General features: G+C 40.4%; 1 protein-coding gene across 5 annotated transcripts in view; it reads left to right on the forward strand.

Moving 5' to 3' along the window:
- Nucleotides 1-19,037, forward strand: part of DAAM1 (dishevelled associated activator of morphogenesis 1) — a 164,812-nt gene extending 145,775 nt beyond the window's left edge. For all 5 annotated transcript variants that reach the window (XM_073895288.1, XM_025869940.2, XM_073895289.1 and 2 more), the window contains 7 exons: nt 1,582-1,670; nt 2,726-2,894; nt 6,313-6,420; nt 7,908-7,968; nt 10,902-11,033; nt 14,843-15,013; nt 16,323-19,037. In XM_073895288.1, the coding sequence (XP_073751389.1) occupies nt 1,582-1,670; nt 2,726-2,894; nt 6,313-6,420; nt 7,908-7,968; nt 10,902-11,033; nt 14,843-15,013; nt 16,323-16,532 (940 nt within the window). In that variant the 3' untranslated portion in view covers nt 16,533-19,037. The remainder of the gene's footprint in view (nt 1-1,581; nt 1,671-2,725; nt 2,895-6,312; nt 6,421-7,907; nt 7,969-10,901; nt 11,034-14,842; nt 15,014-16,322) is intronic.
- The last annotated feature ends 469 nt before the right edge of the window (nt 19,038-19,506 follow it).

Here is a 19,506-nt window from a genome sequence, read left to right on the forward strand (position 1 = left end):
AAAATCTTCTTAAGTCTGAGTTGTGTGGAATTTGCTTATGTGAGTTCTTGCCCGTGGGTGAGCCAGGGTTAGCATTTCTTCATAATTACCTCTGGCTCTGGACCTAAACAACTCGTAACTTTTCCCGGTTCCAGATAGTGTCATTCTCCCTACCACTTTGACTGCTATGGGATTGTATCTCACTCCTCTCTGTCTCTCAGCATTTCAAAAAATGGACAGACTCAGCAATGTCGACCTGAAGCCCACATACATGAACAGCTAGGGTCTGGATGTCAAATCATGACACATGCAGACATCTCTAAATCAATCATGGCACACTTCCCACAGAGCCTTGGCAAGCATTCTCAACCCTTCTCCAGAAAACCCAGAGGCAGCCACTGCTTCATAATTTTCTTTGGCGTGTGAGCTGAGTCTCTTTGCCATCCCAGGCCTGGAAAATTGATTCTGCATTAGACAAGGACCAGTGGTCCCGAGACTCTCCTTCAACCCCAGGGCAGAGCTCTTCCCCTGAGTACCAAAGGCCTACGAGTGTAGCCAAGGGGAAGGTGTCTCTCACTCTACATTTCTGTCATATCCAGACTTATTTTTGTTGTTGTTCCATCTCAACTTGCCATTTTGTATACTACTCTAGGACAAAGGATGGTTTTGGAATTCTGACAGGTGTGCCCAGCAAGCCTGTGTGTAGATAAATAGACGGCCACCTGCTGTCATTTTGTAATTGTCTAGATCTGTGCATACATCCTCCCCCTTGATCTTCCTACCAGCCCTGCCAGGAGGGCTGTTGGGTAGGGAGGTGTTCTCTTCCATCTAATGAAGGAGTTTGGTTACCTATTGAAGGTCACCTAACAAGAGGAGAACCTGGGCTGCAAACCCAGGTCTGTTTGATTAGCCCTGAAGTTTCCAATAGAGAGCAGGTAAGGCAGTGATTTGATTTCAGAAGGCCGTGGCAAGAATGCCTGCCCTCACCCTCTCAGCAGCAGCAACTGAGTGTGACCAGGGGCCAGTTTGCATCCTGTTATCTCTGGTCACCGGTTGCTATCTTGGAAGGTAGAGCCTGCCAGCCCTGAGGAAAGAAGATAAGGAGCTAGCAGTAAAGAAAGAGAACGGTTTGGGGACATGAGTGGGGAGTGGATGATATGAGGAGAGAATGATGGAGACAAGTTTTATTCTGCAGCTTTGCCAAAGGCAGACTTTGTGGAAAGTTAAGAAGCATGGGAGAAACTTAGGAAACAGCCCCTTATTTGCAGCAGTATGGGGAGAGGCTTTATATTTTCATTCCTTTTTATCTCCTCTGTTCACAAGAGCTCCTGGGACTCTGAGGAGGGGAGGAGGCAACTTTCCTTTTCTTTTAGCAGTTGCCTGGTCTGCTTAGAGCTAAGGATCCAGCTGCCATTGCCCGAATACCCCCTGTTGGTCGGAGGGAAATGGGCTCTCCAGACAAAGTGGCCTATTTCCTGTGCTCCTGTCCAGGAGAGGATGTGTGTGTGTGTGTGTGTGTGTGTGTGTGTGTGTGTGTGTGTGTGTTGGGGGGGCATGTAAGTAAGTAAATAAATGTTCATCAATCCATGCTTGCTCTTACAGAATTAATCATTATCAGCAAAGACTACAATCACTGTACTTCAAAAAGAAGTTTGCAGAGCGTGTGGCAGAAGTGAAACCTAAAGTAGAAGGTAAAGTCAGGCCTCCAGATTAAAAATGATGTTCATCATAAGTACCCATTTGCAAATACAATCCAAGTGCAGATAGTAAACAGGATCTGTTGGGGGATTTTTTTTTGCTTAAAATCTTTTGGTATTCTGATGGGTAGTTAACTGAAGGTCCACACTTGGCCCTCTGGTCTAGCCTGGGTTCTGGAGCTCATAGCACATCTCCTGGGCTCCTCTGTAGAAGTGGGCTTTTAGGGCGCCTGGGTGGCTCAGTCGTTAAGCGTCTGCCTTCAGCTCAGGTCATGATCCCAGGGTCCTGGGATCAAGCCCCACGTCGGGCTCCCTGCTCCGCGGGAAGCCTGCTTCTCCCTCTCCCACTCCCCCTGCTTGTGTTCCTGCTCTCCCTATCTCTCTCTCTGTCAAATAAATAAATAAAAATCTTAAAAAAAAAAAAAAAAGTGGGCTTTTAACTTCCTGGGAGTTGGTGAGAAATATATTTGACTGCTACTAGTGTTAAATCTGTAACTAGCTTTATCGCAGTGGTGCTTTACTAGATATTTCTCGGGGAAAATTTAAGGCTATTAAATTTTTGAGTGTTTGAAACATGGGCAGCTGAAGAGCACAACCACAGAGTGCAGACTAGACTCAGGACTGTGCTCAAGCCCCAATCCCTGATGACACCAACAAGCTGTAACATGAAACACATTCGGCCAGGTTTTTTTGTCAATAGATTTGATCAATAATCCTGTTGATCTGACTTATACCGGGCAAGAAAGTGTTTGCACAGGAATGTGGGAAATGCAGTCACTTTCTGTATGTTCTTAACTGCTTATGGTTGATGAGTCAGCCAAGAAAAGGACTAAGAAAGTATAGGATTGTGCAGCTACCCTTGGGTCAGCTGGCTCTCCCTGTCCCCTCGCTCTCTGTGTCTAGATAAGGTGTTTTGTAAGTGCTCCCTGGTAGTCTAATGACCCAGTCTTACATCTTCAATATCTGCTCTCAGGTGTGTGGATTTAGGATGGGTATCACTGAAGAGTCTTGGTTGTAGTAGTTGTGTTTATGTGTGCTTTATTTTGAAGCAATTCGTTCTGGCTCAGAAGAGGTGTTTAGGAGCAGCGCCCTGAAGCAGTTGCTAGAAGTGGTTTTGGCGTTTGGAAATTACATGAATAAAGGCCAAAGAGGCAATGCATATGGATTCAAGATATCCAGCCTAAACAAGATTGCTGACACAAAATCTAGTATTGACAAGTAAGTACAGTATCTTCCAACACTTGGAGGACCCAGGAGCTGAAGTCAGGACCCCTCTGGGCCTCCTGGGCCTCCCTGATACTGCAGCCTCCGGTTTGCTTGTCTCTCGCTCATGTTCTTTCCCTATCCAGCATTGACTTCTCTCTTCTCTCCTAATCACAAATAACCCTAAATTCCCATTGGACCAATTATCCTTCATCCATTTTCAGTCCCCAGGGATAACATCTAGTCTTAAGTTTTTGGATTTTCTTCGATAAACTTTGTATTATAGTGTAAAGACAAGTCCACTAGTCAGAAATGTACAGCTGGATGAATTTTCACAATCTGAACCTCTATATAACTAATGCCCAGACCAAGAGACAGAATGTGACTCACATGCTACTGGTCTCTTCATGACCTCTCCCAGTCATGACCCCTCCACAGAGAACTGTGTTCCAGGGAAAAGAAAAAAAACCTGACAGCTGATGAGAGAATGTGAAGTTTGTTGGGGTTTTAGGATATGCCTTCCTTCCTTTATACATTGAAGCTAGCAGCTGTAAAAAATTATGAGGTATAAATGCATTTTGGCTGTTGGTATTAAGCTGCTCCTTCCAAGACTCCTCAAAATGTTTCCTGGAAAGTGTGTTTCAGGTGAATGGATTCTTGTTAGAAACACCGAGAGGTGAAAAATGCTCTGGTGCCATTAACAGGTAGGATCATTAGGCATAACAACAGTAGTTTCCCAGGGAGCTCTGTTTCTCTAAGGTTCTTACTGACTTCAAAGCCACTTGCACAATTGTTTCTGAACTTCCCTGCATCCAAATTCTTTTTAGAAATATGGGCTGTTCACCCTAATTATCCCTCACTAGTAAGGCTTTTTACTCTATATTTTCTATAAAATTAGTGATGCATTAGCATTATGGCAACCCTGAATCCATCCTATAAGAAATAAGCAGTGTGTTAAGTTGTAGGGCTAAAGCTTATTTTTTGCCTCATGTAGAGATAGATTAACAAAGGTGTTAATGCTATCACCACCTTATTTTTATGTAAGCGCTTGATCCTTCCAGAGCACTTTCGTATTTGATCGTGTGGCATACACAGGCCAAAGTGCTATATCGCCTGTTGTCAGATAAAGAAACTGAGGCAGTGTCAAGTGGTTCGTTTAGCTTGCCTAAGATCACAAGCAAGGTATTTGGCCTCGCAGGTATTTGACACCTGTTCTGTTGCCCTCAGCTCTACTCCAACAACAGATGGGTCTTATTTGGAAGTTGTAGTAGATAACTGCAACATCTTAGCTGCATTTAAAGAGCAGTCACCTTTTTAAGGAAGGGTGTTCTCTTCAACTCGGCTTGCAAGCTGGACTCACTAGCAGTTAGTCCTCTCTCTCTCCTTCTCCCTCCCCATCCCCCTCCTTCTCTTTCACCCCCTCTCTCCCCGCCTTCCTTCTCTCTCTCTCTCTTTCCTTTGATACCCTCCGCCCCCTCATTACTGATAACCTGGCACTTACTATGTAATTATCTGCTTATTGAAGTTACCATAGAATTTAATACACAAGCCTTTTCAAAATAATAAATTAAAAACATTTCTGATCTCTTTTTCCTCTTCTTCCTGTGAATATTTGGTCCCTAGAAATAGTACCAGTGTCTTATAAACCCATAGTGCCTAGCAGAGTGCCTTGTTGATAAGCAGTCACTCAGTAACTGCTCAGTTGAATCTAATCAGACTGTACGAGGGTGGGACAGTTAGCAGTGCAGGGTACGTTCACTCTGCTTTAAATGCTTGTTTCCGGTAGTACCAGCAAATAATCAAATGGGTGGCTCTTCTCATTCTTCAAGAATTTATATTCAGTCAAATGAGGTGTTCTTTGGATAGCAAATAAATGTGAACGTTCTGATCTAGCATGAAGTCTTTCTGCACTAAGAAAAGTATATGTGGTTAATTAAATTCAGTTTCTCTAAATAACAAAGCATCTCTGTGAAAGAGTGAAGAGAAATGGCTCTACTCTTTCTCATAATGGTAGCTGGGATTTGGTCCCTTCTGCAGGAGGCACTTGGGCCGACACTCAGATTCTGTGAACAGCAACATTGGAATGGAAAGATAACAGCTCAATATCTGCAAAGTAAATGGCCAGAATCATTAGCCACTGCTTTACTTGTCTGAGCTACTGTTTTCTAATTACTTCTTGAAAGCAAGAAAAAGGAAGGAAAAAATTTTTTCACACGTGGGCCAGTTGACTCAGAGGAATGGGATCGAATTGACTTCTGTGAAGATGCAGGGGCAACCAGAAATGAAAACCATTTCATTATTATGGGAAAGGAAATTATTTGACAACTCTGCTTCACTTTAGTTAGGGGTGGGTGCAGCTGTTGTGACTTAGCCTCGTAAATTAGCAAACTGCCTAAAAATTTTGAACATGTCTTTAAAGAAATACATTTACGTCCTCTTGATTGTGGTAACTTTTCAGTAGACTAGTGGTTCTTGATCCTGGCTCTTAGAATTACTGGGGAGTTTTTAGAAATACTTGTGCCTAGCCCCACCCCCATTCCAGTGAAATGAATCTCAGGTTGGCCCAGGCATCTGGGGTCCAGGTGACTGTAGTGTGCACTGGAGTCAGGGACAATGGGACCAAACTACCACAGCTTGGCCTAACAGACGGTGTTATCAGGCATCCACTTTTTCAACCCAGGTCAGTCAGGGTTCAGTCCTGTCACCACCAAAGAGGGAGCTGGGTTATGCAGTTAGGAGCTGAAGTGTTGCTAAAATTAGGAAGTGGATTCTTGGCTGCAAGGATGTCCTGGTCCTTATGGCACAGTCCTGGCCCACTTCAGGCCCAGCCCTACAGCAGGGGACCTCCTAACTTTTTGACCGCCCTTCACTACAACCGCAAAACAGATGAGTCCAAGGGGACGAAAGCTAGCAAAATAAATGAGTCAGAGGGGGAAAAGTTATCATAGAGTTGAAAAAGCTTAAATGAGAATTATCAATAAATTCTTATCAGTGAGTTGCTGCTCTGTACTTTTAGATTTGAAAAATAGCTGTCCTTTTTAGTGAATTAGGCATCCCTCAGTCCCCATCCCCCCCCACCCCATCCTTATTGTGAGCCTCAGGGCACACCTTGTCTTTGGTAGGTATGTCCCCACTGGCAGGGGTTCCACTTCATTTCCATCATCCAGATTTTGAAGGATGCTCATTAGGAGGCAAAGTAGTAAATCTTGTTCCCTTCCCTTTTGAAGATAAATGCTTCCTTTTGTCATGTGGTATGTAAATCTCAGGTAGGCTGTCCCCTATTTCCTTCTTTTGCGAATCCCTGCCTTGGAAGAATCTCCAAATTTTGAAGTGAATGCAGGAATATAGCATTCTTGCAGGTTCAGCCACCTGAATATGCAAATCATATACAGATATTAACCACGTTTAATACTTTTTCCGTTTTTAATTGTAGGAACATCACACTTCTGCACTATCTCATAACTATTGTGGAAAATAAATACCCCAAAGTCCTCAATCTAAATGAAGAACTGCGGGACATTCCTCAAGCAGCAAAAGTAAAGTAAGTACTTACAGGGAATTGTTTTAGTTTTTTTTTAATCACTTGAACTGTGCTTTAGCCATTGAGGTAGTCAGCTGGCATTGCATGAAGAGGGTCCTTCTGTTTGCTTTCCCCTGAAGAGCTTATGAAGTAAAGTTTGAATCCTATCCAAGTCACTGAAATATGTTACATGGTTTTGAATATATATGTTTTCTAGCTCTTTTGGGTAATTTTTAACTTCCAGAAAACCTAATTTTCTGAGTTATTAAGAGTATAAGAAAGGAATGTGGTTTCCCTAGTACTTTTGAAACATAGTTCTATTAAATACAGGTAGGAGCACCCTTAGTCAACGAGGATACATAGCTAAGCAAATAGAACTTAACTATCAAGACGTTGCTAGTAATTTTCACATATGCACACACTCTCAGAAACCAAGGCAACCTTTTAATGGAAAGCAGTCTTTATGCAAATGAAGAAACTAAAAATAAAATGGAAGGTTGCCAAACTTTCACCACAGACTTCACACCACTTTTCAGAGACTGAAGAGCAGGCAGTTTTCCTTGTTCTTCTCTCCTCCTTTTGGCCCTTTAAAAATGTGTGTGTGTGTGTGTGTATTTAAAACTGTATCTTTTTGCAGTGAATTTGAAAAGTATGATGATGAGCAGGCTAATTTTTCCCTCTTTTTGTAGAATTTGTAGAAATGTGAGACATGAAATTAAAAAGTTAACTGAAATATTGGTGAATTTGTTTACATATGAATTATCTGAGAGGATTATGTTAATAATCTCTGATGTTTAAAAGCCATCAAATAGAAAGTTTTATAGGAGAAGCCCAGGAAACTTTCTCTATACAAAAAGACGGTGAAATCTAGTTAGTACAATTTTAAGAAGTATCATTGTTGACTGAAATTTAAGCCATCACCAGGGTACCCGCCGGCTCAGCGAATAGAGCATGCCACTCTTGATCTCGGGGTTGAGTTTAAGCCCCATGTTGGGTGTAGAGATTACTTAAAAATAAATCCTTTAAAATAAAAATAAATTTAAGCCATCACCTTTATAATACTCACATGACCTGAACTTCAGTGAAGAGCAATGCAGTTATTACAAAGAGTACAATATGAGCATGATTGTGGATAAGAGTTTCTTTTACTTGTTTGAAGGGAGCCATGTATGGCAAAAAACTTATTTCCACGTATAATAATTTGCTTAAGTCAGATTTTCGTGAGATTGAAATCTGAAGTATTTTTGTACGGATGGGAGACATTTCTATTCTGCTATTTTTAATCTATAAAATATACCTGTTGGCTGTGGAAAACAGAAACCATAATTCCATATCTAAATTCCCTAAGTTTAAAATGTTATCTTTCTGTGAGATCGGAGCATGGAAGGGAATTTTAAACATTTAAAATAAACTAGTGTGGACTCTCAAGCAGGAGATATGTAAACCCCTCATCTATTTAATACATTTAAGTCACATGTTGGTTACTAAAATGTTACTATTTACAACAGCATGACTGAGCTGGACAAAGAAATAAGCACCCTGAGAAGTGGCCTGAAAGCAGTAGAGATGGTGAGTACGTGTTTCTTTTTCTTAGTCCCAGTCTCTTCCCTATCCCTAGTGCTGATGATATCCAGCCTGGTGGTATGCCTGGGAGAAACATTTATTGATTAAAAAAATAACGAAGTAGGAAAACAAGAGCAGTGAAGAAGCAAAGGCAGGTTGTGTCACCCTGGTGACTCAGCTCCAGGATGTCTTGGGGGTATCGCAGGAGTAGGAACTGGGGAGATGGACCTAAAGTTGCACCAGTTTCCTACCTGTAAGGCAGGGCTCATTAAAGCAGGTTGGGCTAGATAATCTTCAAGGATCCTCTCTGTGTCCACGTTCTATTAATAAGTGATGTTCTTTCTCAGAAGAGCGGTGGAATACCTCTGTTGTCTCGGAGTTGGTCCTTTGCAGAGTATTTATTGAACAGACAGACAAACATTTGGGTGTACGGTCCATTCTCAAGGCCAGAGGTCATGATGATTCAGAGTCCTTGCCCTCTAGGTGTTGCAATGGCCGAGAGCAGTTGGTCTGCTCTTGAGAACACATCCAGATAAGCACAGGGATTACAAAGGTGCCTTGAGGAAGAAGGGTGGATTTAGGTTAGTCGAAAGCTTGTGGAATGATTGGCATATATTAGAGGAAGCTTCTCTTCTCGAGGAGATGAACTTTGAGCTGTGACTTAGGAGGAGGGTGGAGTGAACTCAAGTACACAGGAGCGAGGTTGTCCCTGGGCCAGGCCTCTGTGGAAGGAGAGCAGGCCACGCCACTGGAGGCAGAGGAGTCAGTGGGCTTACACATGGCCCCGGCCCCCGAGCGCCACGTGGGTACCACCCAGTGCTGCCTCGAGCCAGGAGGCGGGTCAGGACAAGGAACCTCCTCAGGAGAGTGGTCCTAGCTCTGGCCTAGCACTAAACAAAGGACACTGCTCTGCAGACAGCTTGGAAGGGTGCCCTTCTCTTAAGTATCTTTCAGATCGTTTATCAGCAATGCCATGAGGACCCTCCTTTTCTTTTTTTAGTAGTAGAACTATGCCATAGAAAGCACTTGATGTCATTAAAGACAGAACTCTAAGATAAAAGTTAAAGTCACAATATCTAATCTTTTTCTGTTTGTTTTTAATAAATTAGGGAGCATGTAAGGCTTTTTTTTTTTTTCCCCTTTTTGGGGGGTCGGGAATGCTCTTTCAAAAGTAAAGGAGATGAACTGAATGAAATCTTTTTTTGCCAATCCCAGTAGGCCAAGACACTGAGTGAGCAGCAAGTAGGATGGTGCTTCTCAGATTTCAGAGGCCCAACTGGTTAAGGGCAGTTTGGGATGAGACTTGTTTTATAGCCTTCTCTTGGTTCCCATTTCCTCCCAGTGGAAGGCTTTCTTGACACTAGTGTGGCGGTTATAACAGCCCTAAAGACTGGTCATGGATGCTCTGACCTTTGCATCTAAGCTAGTTTAGAGCAACGCATGGGGAGGGGTCCTGGTGGGGAGGAAGTTTTGGGTTTGGGGTCTTTTAAAAGTAGTTGTGCTGAAATCTCTCCAGCACCTGGGTCATGTACACTGTAACACACTTTTCATAAGAAAGGGATACAGAAACCCTCCCTCCCCCTGAGCATACATGTCAAGATGTAGCGCCCGAAGGAAATAATGGGAGGCAGACCTTGGCCTGTCTAAATATTCATGAATCCTAATTGTGCTTGACACAAATGGATTATATTGTTTGAAGATACCAAAGATGGAATTCTTAATTTGAATGAAATGAGATTATACATGAATGAAACACTTTAAAATTTTATCTCTGTGCCTCACATAGATACATGCTCACTTTCAAGGCCAAAGCGCTAGAATTGTGGCAATTTATTCCAACCAGAGCAAGTTCCATATTTTATAACTTTCCACTTGTGTTATTTCTTCGACTCTCGTGGTGATGTGGTTATTGCCTGCTTTTTTACAAGTGAGGAAACTGAGGCCCAGGCCACTTGTCACGGATAAGAACCAAATCAGTGGTGGAGCTGAATCAGAGCCCATAGCCTGTGACCTCTCCATGCCTGCTTGTTAGTGCCTCTGCCAAGGCAGTTAGGGAAGAAAATAGGTGCAGGTTAAGTCAGTTGGTGCCCAGTGTAGCTGTTGCTGAGACTGTGGAGTCAGACAGACCTGAATTCAAATTCTAATTCTTTGACTTATCAGCTTTGAGCTAAGCTTTGGCTTTGAGCCAAGAATTTAATCCCTCTAAACCTCAGTTTATGTGTCTGTACAATGAGGACAATAATCCCTCACTCACAGAGAGTGGGATTAAGAAAGTGCATCTGGCAGTGGTTGAAATTAATTACTAAAATTAGATTTGAATCATCTGTGTGTTCATCACCCTGGTATTGGAGAATATGGGTAATTAATAAGACACTAATACTTCTACCTGTCTGTTCACAAAAACAAAATAGTATAGACAAGAAGAAAAATGGTAGATGATTATGGTGCCAAACACTACAGTTGAAGTTCCACTGACCCAGATATCCACATGGAGAAAGTCAGCAGACTTGGCCAGAGGGAAAGAAGGAAAAATCAAGGAATCAGAATTACCAGAATTCTGAGCACAGAATATCAACAATCGAACTACCTTGCTTTCAGTCACACACCTTTGGAATCCAATTTGCTCTCCTTATTTAACTTTTATTAATTATCTAAATGCTAATCTACTTACATCCTAAAGCTAGTATAAGAAATCACACTGTTAAAGTACTCAGATGATTGGCTAAATTGCTGTTTGCAAATATGTGGGGGTGCACGTGGGCATGGCTCTGGCGTGGTAGACAGAAGGGCCGGGGGACCTAGGGTATCACAAAGTGCTTTAGAGTACATTTTGATGTGTTCGCCATTCTGACTTATTAAATTCGAGGTATATGGAAAATCAGACAAGGTGAGTCCGCATTTGAAGGCTTCCTTGACGTTATCCGCTTCCTGTGTTTAAGGAGCTGGAGTATCAAAAGTCTCAGCCCCCACAACCCGGAGACAAGTTTGTGTCTGTTGTCAGCCAGTTCATCACAGTGGCCAGCTTCAGCTTCTCTGATGTGGAGGACCTTCTAGCAGAAGCTAAAGACCTGGTAAGTTTCCCCTTGCATACTGAGTGTTGTTTAACAGGGCTGATACCTGCAGATGTTCAACATTTTCATATCCAGGGCTGTGATCAATTGAAATACACCCTTTTTGTCTGACTGGCTTGTGTCGCCTTTAGGTTAGCAAGACCTCAGAGTATTTGGATGGTGTAATACCAGTAAAGATTTTGCAATTTTCTCATGGTTGATTTGGATTAAAGTTACCTCTGGGAACCAGAAAAGAGTAGATTACGAAGACCAGAGGCAGGATAAAATGTGAGATAGGTGTGACCAAGGCCACGTGTCCCAGTGCCTGTAAGTTATATGCTCTCCCGAGATAGAGACTTAGGGCAGGAGATTCCCTCTTAAAATCTCCAGCAGAACTTATTAAAGGAGATACACTTTTTTTTTTAATGTTATGTTAATCACCATACATTACATCATTAGTTTTTGATGTAGTGTTCCATGATTCATTGTTTGCGTATAACACCAGTAGTCCTTTCAATACGTGCCCTCCTTAATACCCATCACCAGGCTAACCCATCCCCCCACCCGCCTCCCCTCTAGAACCCTCAGGTTGTTTCTCAGAGTCCATCGTCTCTCGTGGTAGGAGATACACCTTAATTCACAACCTCATGACAAGAGGCATACGTTTTAATAATACAGCACTTTATATGATTTTTGCTATTTCAAAATTTTGTTTTCCTCTAAAGGAAAAGTTTTCATTGGCAATAACTAGGACCTTAGCTCCTCCCCCTTCCCACTATTTCCTTTTCCAAAATACATACACGTTTATATACATGTGCATGTACACATTCGCTCATTTTCTCTCACCCCGCTTTCTCATTGTTAATAAGTGATCTTAAGCCCCTACCCCATCCTGTCGAGCTCTTCCACAATGCTCATCTCTCAGTTGCCACAACAATCTTTAGCTTTAACTTTCCTTTGAAACTTGAGTAGTGGATGTCATTTCCCTGTAATCATCCGTTTAGTAATAGATATGGATGATTGTTTATGTATAGTGTACATACACAACTGCTTACAGTTCAGAAGAAGACTGTATTAGGATACATTAGGTAGTCTCAACCATAAACCCCGCCTCCAACATGATTAAATAAATGGAAAGATAATGGTATGGTCAGAGGACTGCTGTTAAAAGTCCAGCTTTTGCTGTCCCATGATTGATGTCAGCAACGTCCACTGCCATAGCCCCCATCCCCCACCCATGTCTTAGGTATGCCTCACCACTTTGGATGATACAGATCTGTAAAGGAGGGGACGCCCGACCCTCACCCCAACCAGGCAGCATAGAATCTACTGCCTTGAGGGCTCAAACATTTTTATAAGAATCCACCCTACAGTTAATTTTTGATGTAAAAACACATGCTTACGCACAACCTACTTTTTTTTTTTTAATTTTAGTGTGGGAACTTTTAGTCTGGGACTAGTTTTCTTCAGATTTCTAAAACTAAAATATACATGACTTCATCATCACTAGAATTCCTAGATAAAAAGATCATTCAGGATGGCTTGGAGTGCATGAACTTGAATGTTTTGGAGACTCAGTTGTAGGCCGTCTCATGCCATTTTGTTCATACCAGAACTTTTAGAAATTAGCTTATAAAGTCATGAAGGCAAGCTAGAGCTTTGCATGTGGCATGTGAACAATGTATTTGTCCCTAAAGAACTCTGGTTTCCAATAGAATATTTCCAAATAAGTAAAACATTGAGAACAACTCCTCAGTGAAGAGAGAAACAGCAAAAGAACATTTTTATTATAAATTTAAAGATATGACATGACAACTATAAGATGTCATACGCACACACATGTAACTTTGTAATTGTTTTATCTCAGAATAAATATTGAGGGGGAATTGGAGGAAGGTAGTCAAAAAGTACAAACTTCCAGTTATAAGATAGTTAAGTATAGGGGTTGTAATGTACAACGTGATGATTGTAGTTAACACTGCTGCATGCTATGTTTGAAAGTTATTAGGAGAGGGCGCCTGGGTGGCTCAGTCGTTAGGCGTCTGCCTTCAGCTCGGGTCATGATCCCAGAGTCCTGGAATCGAGCCCCGCATCGGGCTCCCTGCTCAGCGGGAAGCCTGCTTCTCCCTCTCCCGCTCTCCCTGCTTGTGTTCCCTCTCTCACTGTGCCTCTCTCTGTCAAATAAATAAAATCTTTAAAAAAAAAAAAAAAAAAAAGAAAGTTATTAGGAGAGTAGACCCTTCGTGTGTATCTGTATGGGGTGATGGATGTTAACTAAACTTACTGTGGTAATCATTTCACAATATATTGAAGTCAAGACACTATGCTGTACACCTTAATTTTATACAGTGCTATATGTCCATTAAATTTCAGGAAAACTAGGCAGTAAAATAAAAGAGAATAAGTACTGAAAACATTTACTAGAGAGAGATAGTATTACTGAAATATCAGAAAAAAATATAAAGGCAAGTAATGCAAGAAAAATAAAAGCAATTAGGAAATCTTGGGTTGGGGGCACTGCACAAACACTTCATAGTCTAAATGAAGAGAATTAAAGATCTGGAAAATGTTAAGTAGTTGATTAGGCATAGGGAATGAGAATTCATTTGACTCTAAGCTGGAAACACCTTCCTTAGCAGCTTAGGAGTAATAGCATTAGATCCTTACAGAGGGAAGAAAAATTCTAACAAACATTATGACTGGCATTGAACATTATTTGGTTAGTCATGATACTGCTAAGACTCCTAAGAGCGTGTGATCTTGAGTTATGAAGAAAACCACCAGGAGAACTAAGACTAGAAGAGTACAGTATAGGGAATATAGTCAGGAATAGTGTAATAACATTTGGTGACAGACTACACTTTTCCTGGTGAGCCCTGCGTATTGTATAGAATTGTTGATTCATTGTGTTGTATACCTGAAACTAATATAACACTGTATGTTAATTATACTTCAGTTTGAAGAATTAATATATTAAATAAACTGACACATTCACCAATCCAAAGGAAAAAAGAAAAAATGAAGAGACTGGAAATGACTATTCTGAATTAACATATTAAATAAACTGACACATTCACCAACCCAAAGGAAAAAAGAAAAACCGAGGAGATTGGAAATAACTATTCTGTTACAAATAACTGTATACATATATTGGTATTAATTTTTTTAAATTCTCCCTTAATATTTTGCATTTTAGCTGTTTTGAGAGGATTTGCACTGAGAGGGGTTCTCTCTTAACACAGGATTTGGAATAAAATTGTCTTCTCAGTCATAAATCCAGGGTTGCCTTAATGATTCCATAGTCCGTGACTGTTTTCTAGCTGAGGCCCAGGAAATATCACAATACTAGCATTACTTAGGATTAGGAAAAGCAGCTAAGAAGCACTGGATCCCATTTGCTTTTGATATTAACCATATGGCACCAATAAATGATATTAAACTACTTCAAAGAAAAGTTAAAAGTCCAAGTTTCCCTACCCCTGCCGAGTTTGCTATTAGTTTTATGTCTTGAGTGCTCTGCCCTATGATATTTTGCTTTCTTGTTTTTACTACTGTTTAGTTAATAAAAAGTCAGAGTAGGTCATCATTGGTGTTAAGCTGAAATGAGGTGGAAAAGAATAAATGGTTTCAAAAGTCGAGGAGTATTAAATTTTTTACTTTAGCGGTGATTGATGGGCCTGTTCAGCAGCCAAAGATAAATACAGGCTCACTAAAATCCAGCAAGTTACATTTGACTCTTTTTGAGCTTCACTACTTCTAGAGAGATTTCTGTTTGATCCCAGAATTCCCTTGGAACCCTGAACTTCTTAAAACTCACTTTTTCCCCCCAGTTTACTAAAGCAGTGAAACACTTTGGGGAAGAGGCTAGCAAAATCCAGCCGGATGAGTTCTTCGGCATTTTTGATCAGTTTCTTCAAGCTGTGGCAGAAGCCAAACAAGAGAACGAAAACATGAGAAAGAAGAAGGAGGAGGAGGAACGCCGTGCTCGCATGGAAGCCCAGGTAAGAGAAGGAGGGCATCGCCGTTCCCACCTCCTGGAAGTGCCGTGTGCCCGTGCTGCAGCTCCTTGGTGTGCAGAGGGGGTTGTGATGCACCTGCAGGAAGGAGGGCATCAAGGTGCTCTCTAGAATGCTGCTCGGAGTTTAAATCAGTGTAAGTTTCTCTTGGGCAATCTGGCAATATATCCAAAGCCTGAAAAAATATATGTCTACATCCTCTGACCTGGAGTTTCATTTCTTAGAAATTATTCTAAAGAAATAATCATAAGTTAAGGGCGCCTGGGTGGCTCAGTTGGTTAAGCGACTGCCTTCAGCTCAGGTCATGGTCCCGGAGTCCCAGGATCGAGTCCCGCATCGGGCTCCCTGCTCGGCGGGGAGTCTGCTTCTCCCTCTGACTCTCTTCCCTCTCATGCTCTCTATCTCTCATTCTCTCTCTCTCTCAAATAAATAAATAAATAAAATCTTTAAAAAAAAAAAAAAAAGAAATAATCATAAGTTTGCCCAAAGAGAACAGCGGTCTTTATAATAGCCCTCACATGGAAACAACCTCAACATTTACCAACCAGGCATTAGCTTCAAATGGTACAATAGCTACATAATGGAATATTTATGCAGTCCTTTAAAGTCATGTTTTCAAAGAATATTTAATGATAAAGCTAACAAAATTATTTCTATGCAAAATTTTTTTTTTTTGGTAAGGTAAGTGTTAATAAGGAAAATGATAGTGGTGGGGTACACACCCAGCACGTTCACAATGGTTATCTCTTCACAGTAGGATTAAGGATGATTTTCCCACTTTTGTTTATATGAATTATCTAAATTTTCTATAATGTACATGTATAATTTGGCTTTTCATAAACTCATGTGTAGCAGGCTCCAGGCATCCACAGGAGATACAAGCTGAGCCTTTGATGTGAGGAGAGTGGCCCGATGAGTGTTTGCTTTAGTCTGTCTATACCATCAAAGAAACCAGTATTTGGGGTCTGTTCAGTGATAACTTCCTGGTTCCATTGTAGCAACAGGAATTGCCTCGTTGCTCTTGTTTTAACTAGAATATCATGAGGTTTACCTAGATTCTAGATGGTGAGTGTCTAATCACAAAGTAGTGGTCATCTTTCTTCATTATTCCTTGCTTCTACAATAAGACCTCAAGTCCCAGTCCCCCCTCTCTCGTGAGGTCCGAGGGCTTAGCAGCTATTGGATGCCCATGGGTTGATGTGATTGGAGTATGGCCATACTTCAAGGGCTTCATCTCCACTGAAAACAAAACAACGCTTTGACACTTCTGTAAGAGGTTGCTTTCTATTTGCAGCTCAAAGAACAACGTGAAAGGGAACGTAAAATGAGGAAAGCAAAAGAGAATAGTGAAGAGGGCGGAGAGTTCGATGACCTGGTTTCAGCTCTACGCTCAGGAGAAGTATTTGACAAAGACCTTTCTAAACTGAAACGGAATCGCAAGCGTATTACCAACCAGATGACGGACAGCAGCCGAGAGAGACCAGTCACAAAACTTAATTTCTAATTTTCCTTGGATACTTTTTTAGAACACTCGTTAGCAGCCCTTTGAAGTGACTAGAACTTTTCATTACACTGCCTTGCAATCCAAACAGTGGCAATTTTTTCCTTCATCTGTGAGTGAATGCGTGAATGTATGTGTATGTAAATGTATGTGTATATATATATTAAAAAAATGTATATAGAAGTCTGAGTGTTGTCTGGAGACCTATATGTATGGTTAAAAAAAAAAATCTATGTTAATGTATGTGCTCAGAAACCCTTTGTGTTTGCTTTCATAATGAGTATGGCTCATTTTCTTCCCCTGAACACCACGGCTATTCAGAAGCACAATGCTATCTCCTGAAAGAGATGACAGAGACATTCCCTAGAGTAAAAAGGAAAAGCAAAAGCAAAAAAAAAAAAAAAAAAAAAGGCTTGAGAAATATTTTATGGTTTCCAAGCTTGGTATACTTTGAAATTATTTTCACTGGTGAAACTGGTTGGAAAAATATAGATTTAAAATGGTTTTTGATAGTTGACAATGTGACACTGGTGTAGGCCATCAGTGACTGATAGGACCAGCTTAGAATTTCCGACATTGGTGTGGGGGTGCAGTCTGTAAATGTTTATTGAGAACATCTTGCACACAATCTGAATTATGTAGAATGTCAATCAGACTTTTTTTTATATATTTAAAACTTGGGCATCAATTTTTTCCCCTAATTTCATCGAGTTCTCTGCCAAGCGCTCTTGAAGATTTCTTTACATTGCTTTTGAAAAGAACACTGTTTATCTAAATGCAATTCATGCTCTTGTTAAAGAACAAGGTTGCCAGAATGTGCTTGTTGTTATAACAATAGAGATATAAACTTTAAAAATAAAAATTTCCCACCCAAGACCTAAAAGGAGGGATTCTCTGAAGGGATAAAAATTATTTAAAATTTTTTATGGGGTGCCTTTTTTTCTTTCTTTTTTTTTTTTTCCCTATTTTGTAGGACAAGCTGCATCTTCTGTCTATATGGGTCTGGACTAAAGGACACTTAATGAATGAACAGAATGTCAACAACACCAACAGAGATGCCAAGATCTATTTATCTCTAAGTATGTTTGAAGTGGTTTGTTGTTTATATATTGTCATTTTAAATTGTGTGTCAATAAAGCTACCTGTAAAATTTCAGTCCAAAAGATAAAGCTCTCAGGGAGAAATGAATAAAAACAATGAACATTAGAAAATAAAATATAGATACTTACCATTAACCTACCAACTCTTAATATCCTTAAATTATATATAAAGAGGACTGTTACTTTTTTTTTTTTTTGGCTTTGCTTTATTTATTTGTAGTGGGGGAGGGGGGCTAAGATTCTCTCTTTTCTTCTATCAATCCTGTTGTGGTTGGGTTTCCTGTGGAGAGAGTAGTTTGTCCTGTTGCACTAGAACATTATTTACTCACTAAATTGAGTTTTTCAGTCAACAAATATTTATTAAACACCTACTATGTGCCAGGCTTAGTAGGGCTACAGTAATAAGCAAGACAAAGTCCCTGCCCCAAGGAGCTTATGTTCTAATGGGGATAAAGGGGTGAATAGAATACCAGTATGCGCTGTACAGGAATCATGCTATTTAAAAATGATCTGTATAAACTATAATGCTTAGTGCAGATGGCAAGGTCTCTGCACTATGTGAAAGCTGTGAAATAGTGCTCTAAGAATTGTCAAGAGCAGTGGTTTTATGTTTTTTCCCCCCTCATTGCAAACTTAGAGACTTTCTACCCATTTTATGGAAGTAAATAACTCTAGCTCATAAGGCAGTCATAAACTCACAGCAGAGGTTGTGCTCCCCAGCCCCTAGTAACCAAGGTCTGCAAATCCACCGGGTTAAAGGTGCAGACAGAGACTTTGCTCCAAAAGCCTTGAAGATTAGGAATGGGAGATGCTGGTGGATGTGTCTATTCCTTAACAAAAGTGCCTCTATCTTCTTTTCTATTTATAGCAAGAGAAATTTGGTCTGGCTCAATTTTGGATCTGTATTTTGAAAATGGCTTTGTTTTACAGTTTAAGGAATGGACAAGTGGATGGAGTGTCACATAAAGGAGCAAGCCCACGTAGTGTGTCCCTCTTGCCCTTTGTAATCATCCTCATTTTGATACGGCCATCCTGGTAGGCCTTACCATTTCCATTTTTGGTTTCTTTCCCCAAAAGCTTTGTGCAGGTAATTCCATGTGCCATTGTTGAAAAAAAAATCTACTTTTTAGATTGGTGCTGGTGTAAGTAGCCACTTTTCTCTCTTGGGTGTGTATTTTAAAGTTTTTTGTTTGTTTTTTTAAATTAATGCCAAAAAGAAAGCATTATAATTTGTAAACTTAATTATATGTCTTGTATCTTATTAGCTTAGTAGTTGGAACCTCTTAGTCTTTAGGTGCAAGACTGTTGTTATAGTACCAAGAAAAAAAATGTTGTATGTGCTATGAGATTGTACTTTTTTTTAAAAAAGCAATATGCAATAAAGAGACGAATTCATTGGGTGTATGTATATGCTCTCTGTGAGTTATTAAAACAGCATTATCAAACTTCTTTGTACTTTGCACTATTAAATTTTAAATATTGACAATTGTTTGCTAAGTCAAGAACATGTACATATTTTTTAGCTTGTACATACTAGACCTAGAATTGTACAGTTTTTTGCTCTGGTAGCATTCAGTATGTTCACAGACTAATATATGCTACCTCTTTCTGTCACTTTTCTATAACCTCTTTGTATGACTCCATAGAGTTACAGTTTCTCAGCATGGCTACTGGTGAAATTATTCAACTGGTGATACAGAAAAGAATGTCTGGTCTCGAGAATCAAAATTGTTTTCATTTTGAAGCATTTTGTTTTTTAAAATTAATTTATGATATAGGTCAAGATGAGAAGTATCACCTGTACAGAACAAGGGATGTGTATTATATCCTCTGAAAATTGGGGCTTTTTCTTGGCCCTATGTTGCTTTGGCTGCCTG

This window comes from Callorhinus ursinus, unplaced genomic scaffold (assembly GCF_003265705.2).
Source record: "Callorhinus ursinus isolate GAN/ISIS: 27379988/994484 unplaced genomic scaffold, GSC_fseal_2.0 scaffold8, whole genome shotgun sequence".
NCBI lineage: Eukaryota > Metazoa > Chordata > Mammalia > Carnivora > Otariidae > Callorhinus > Callorhinus ursinus.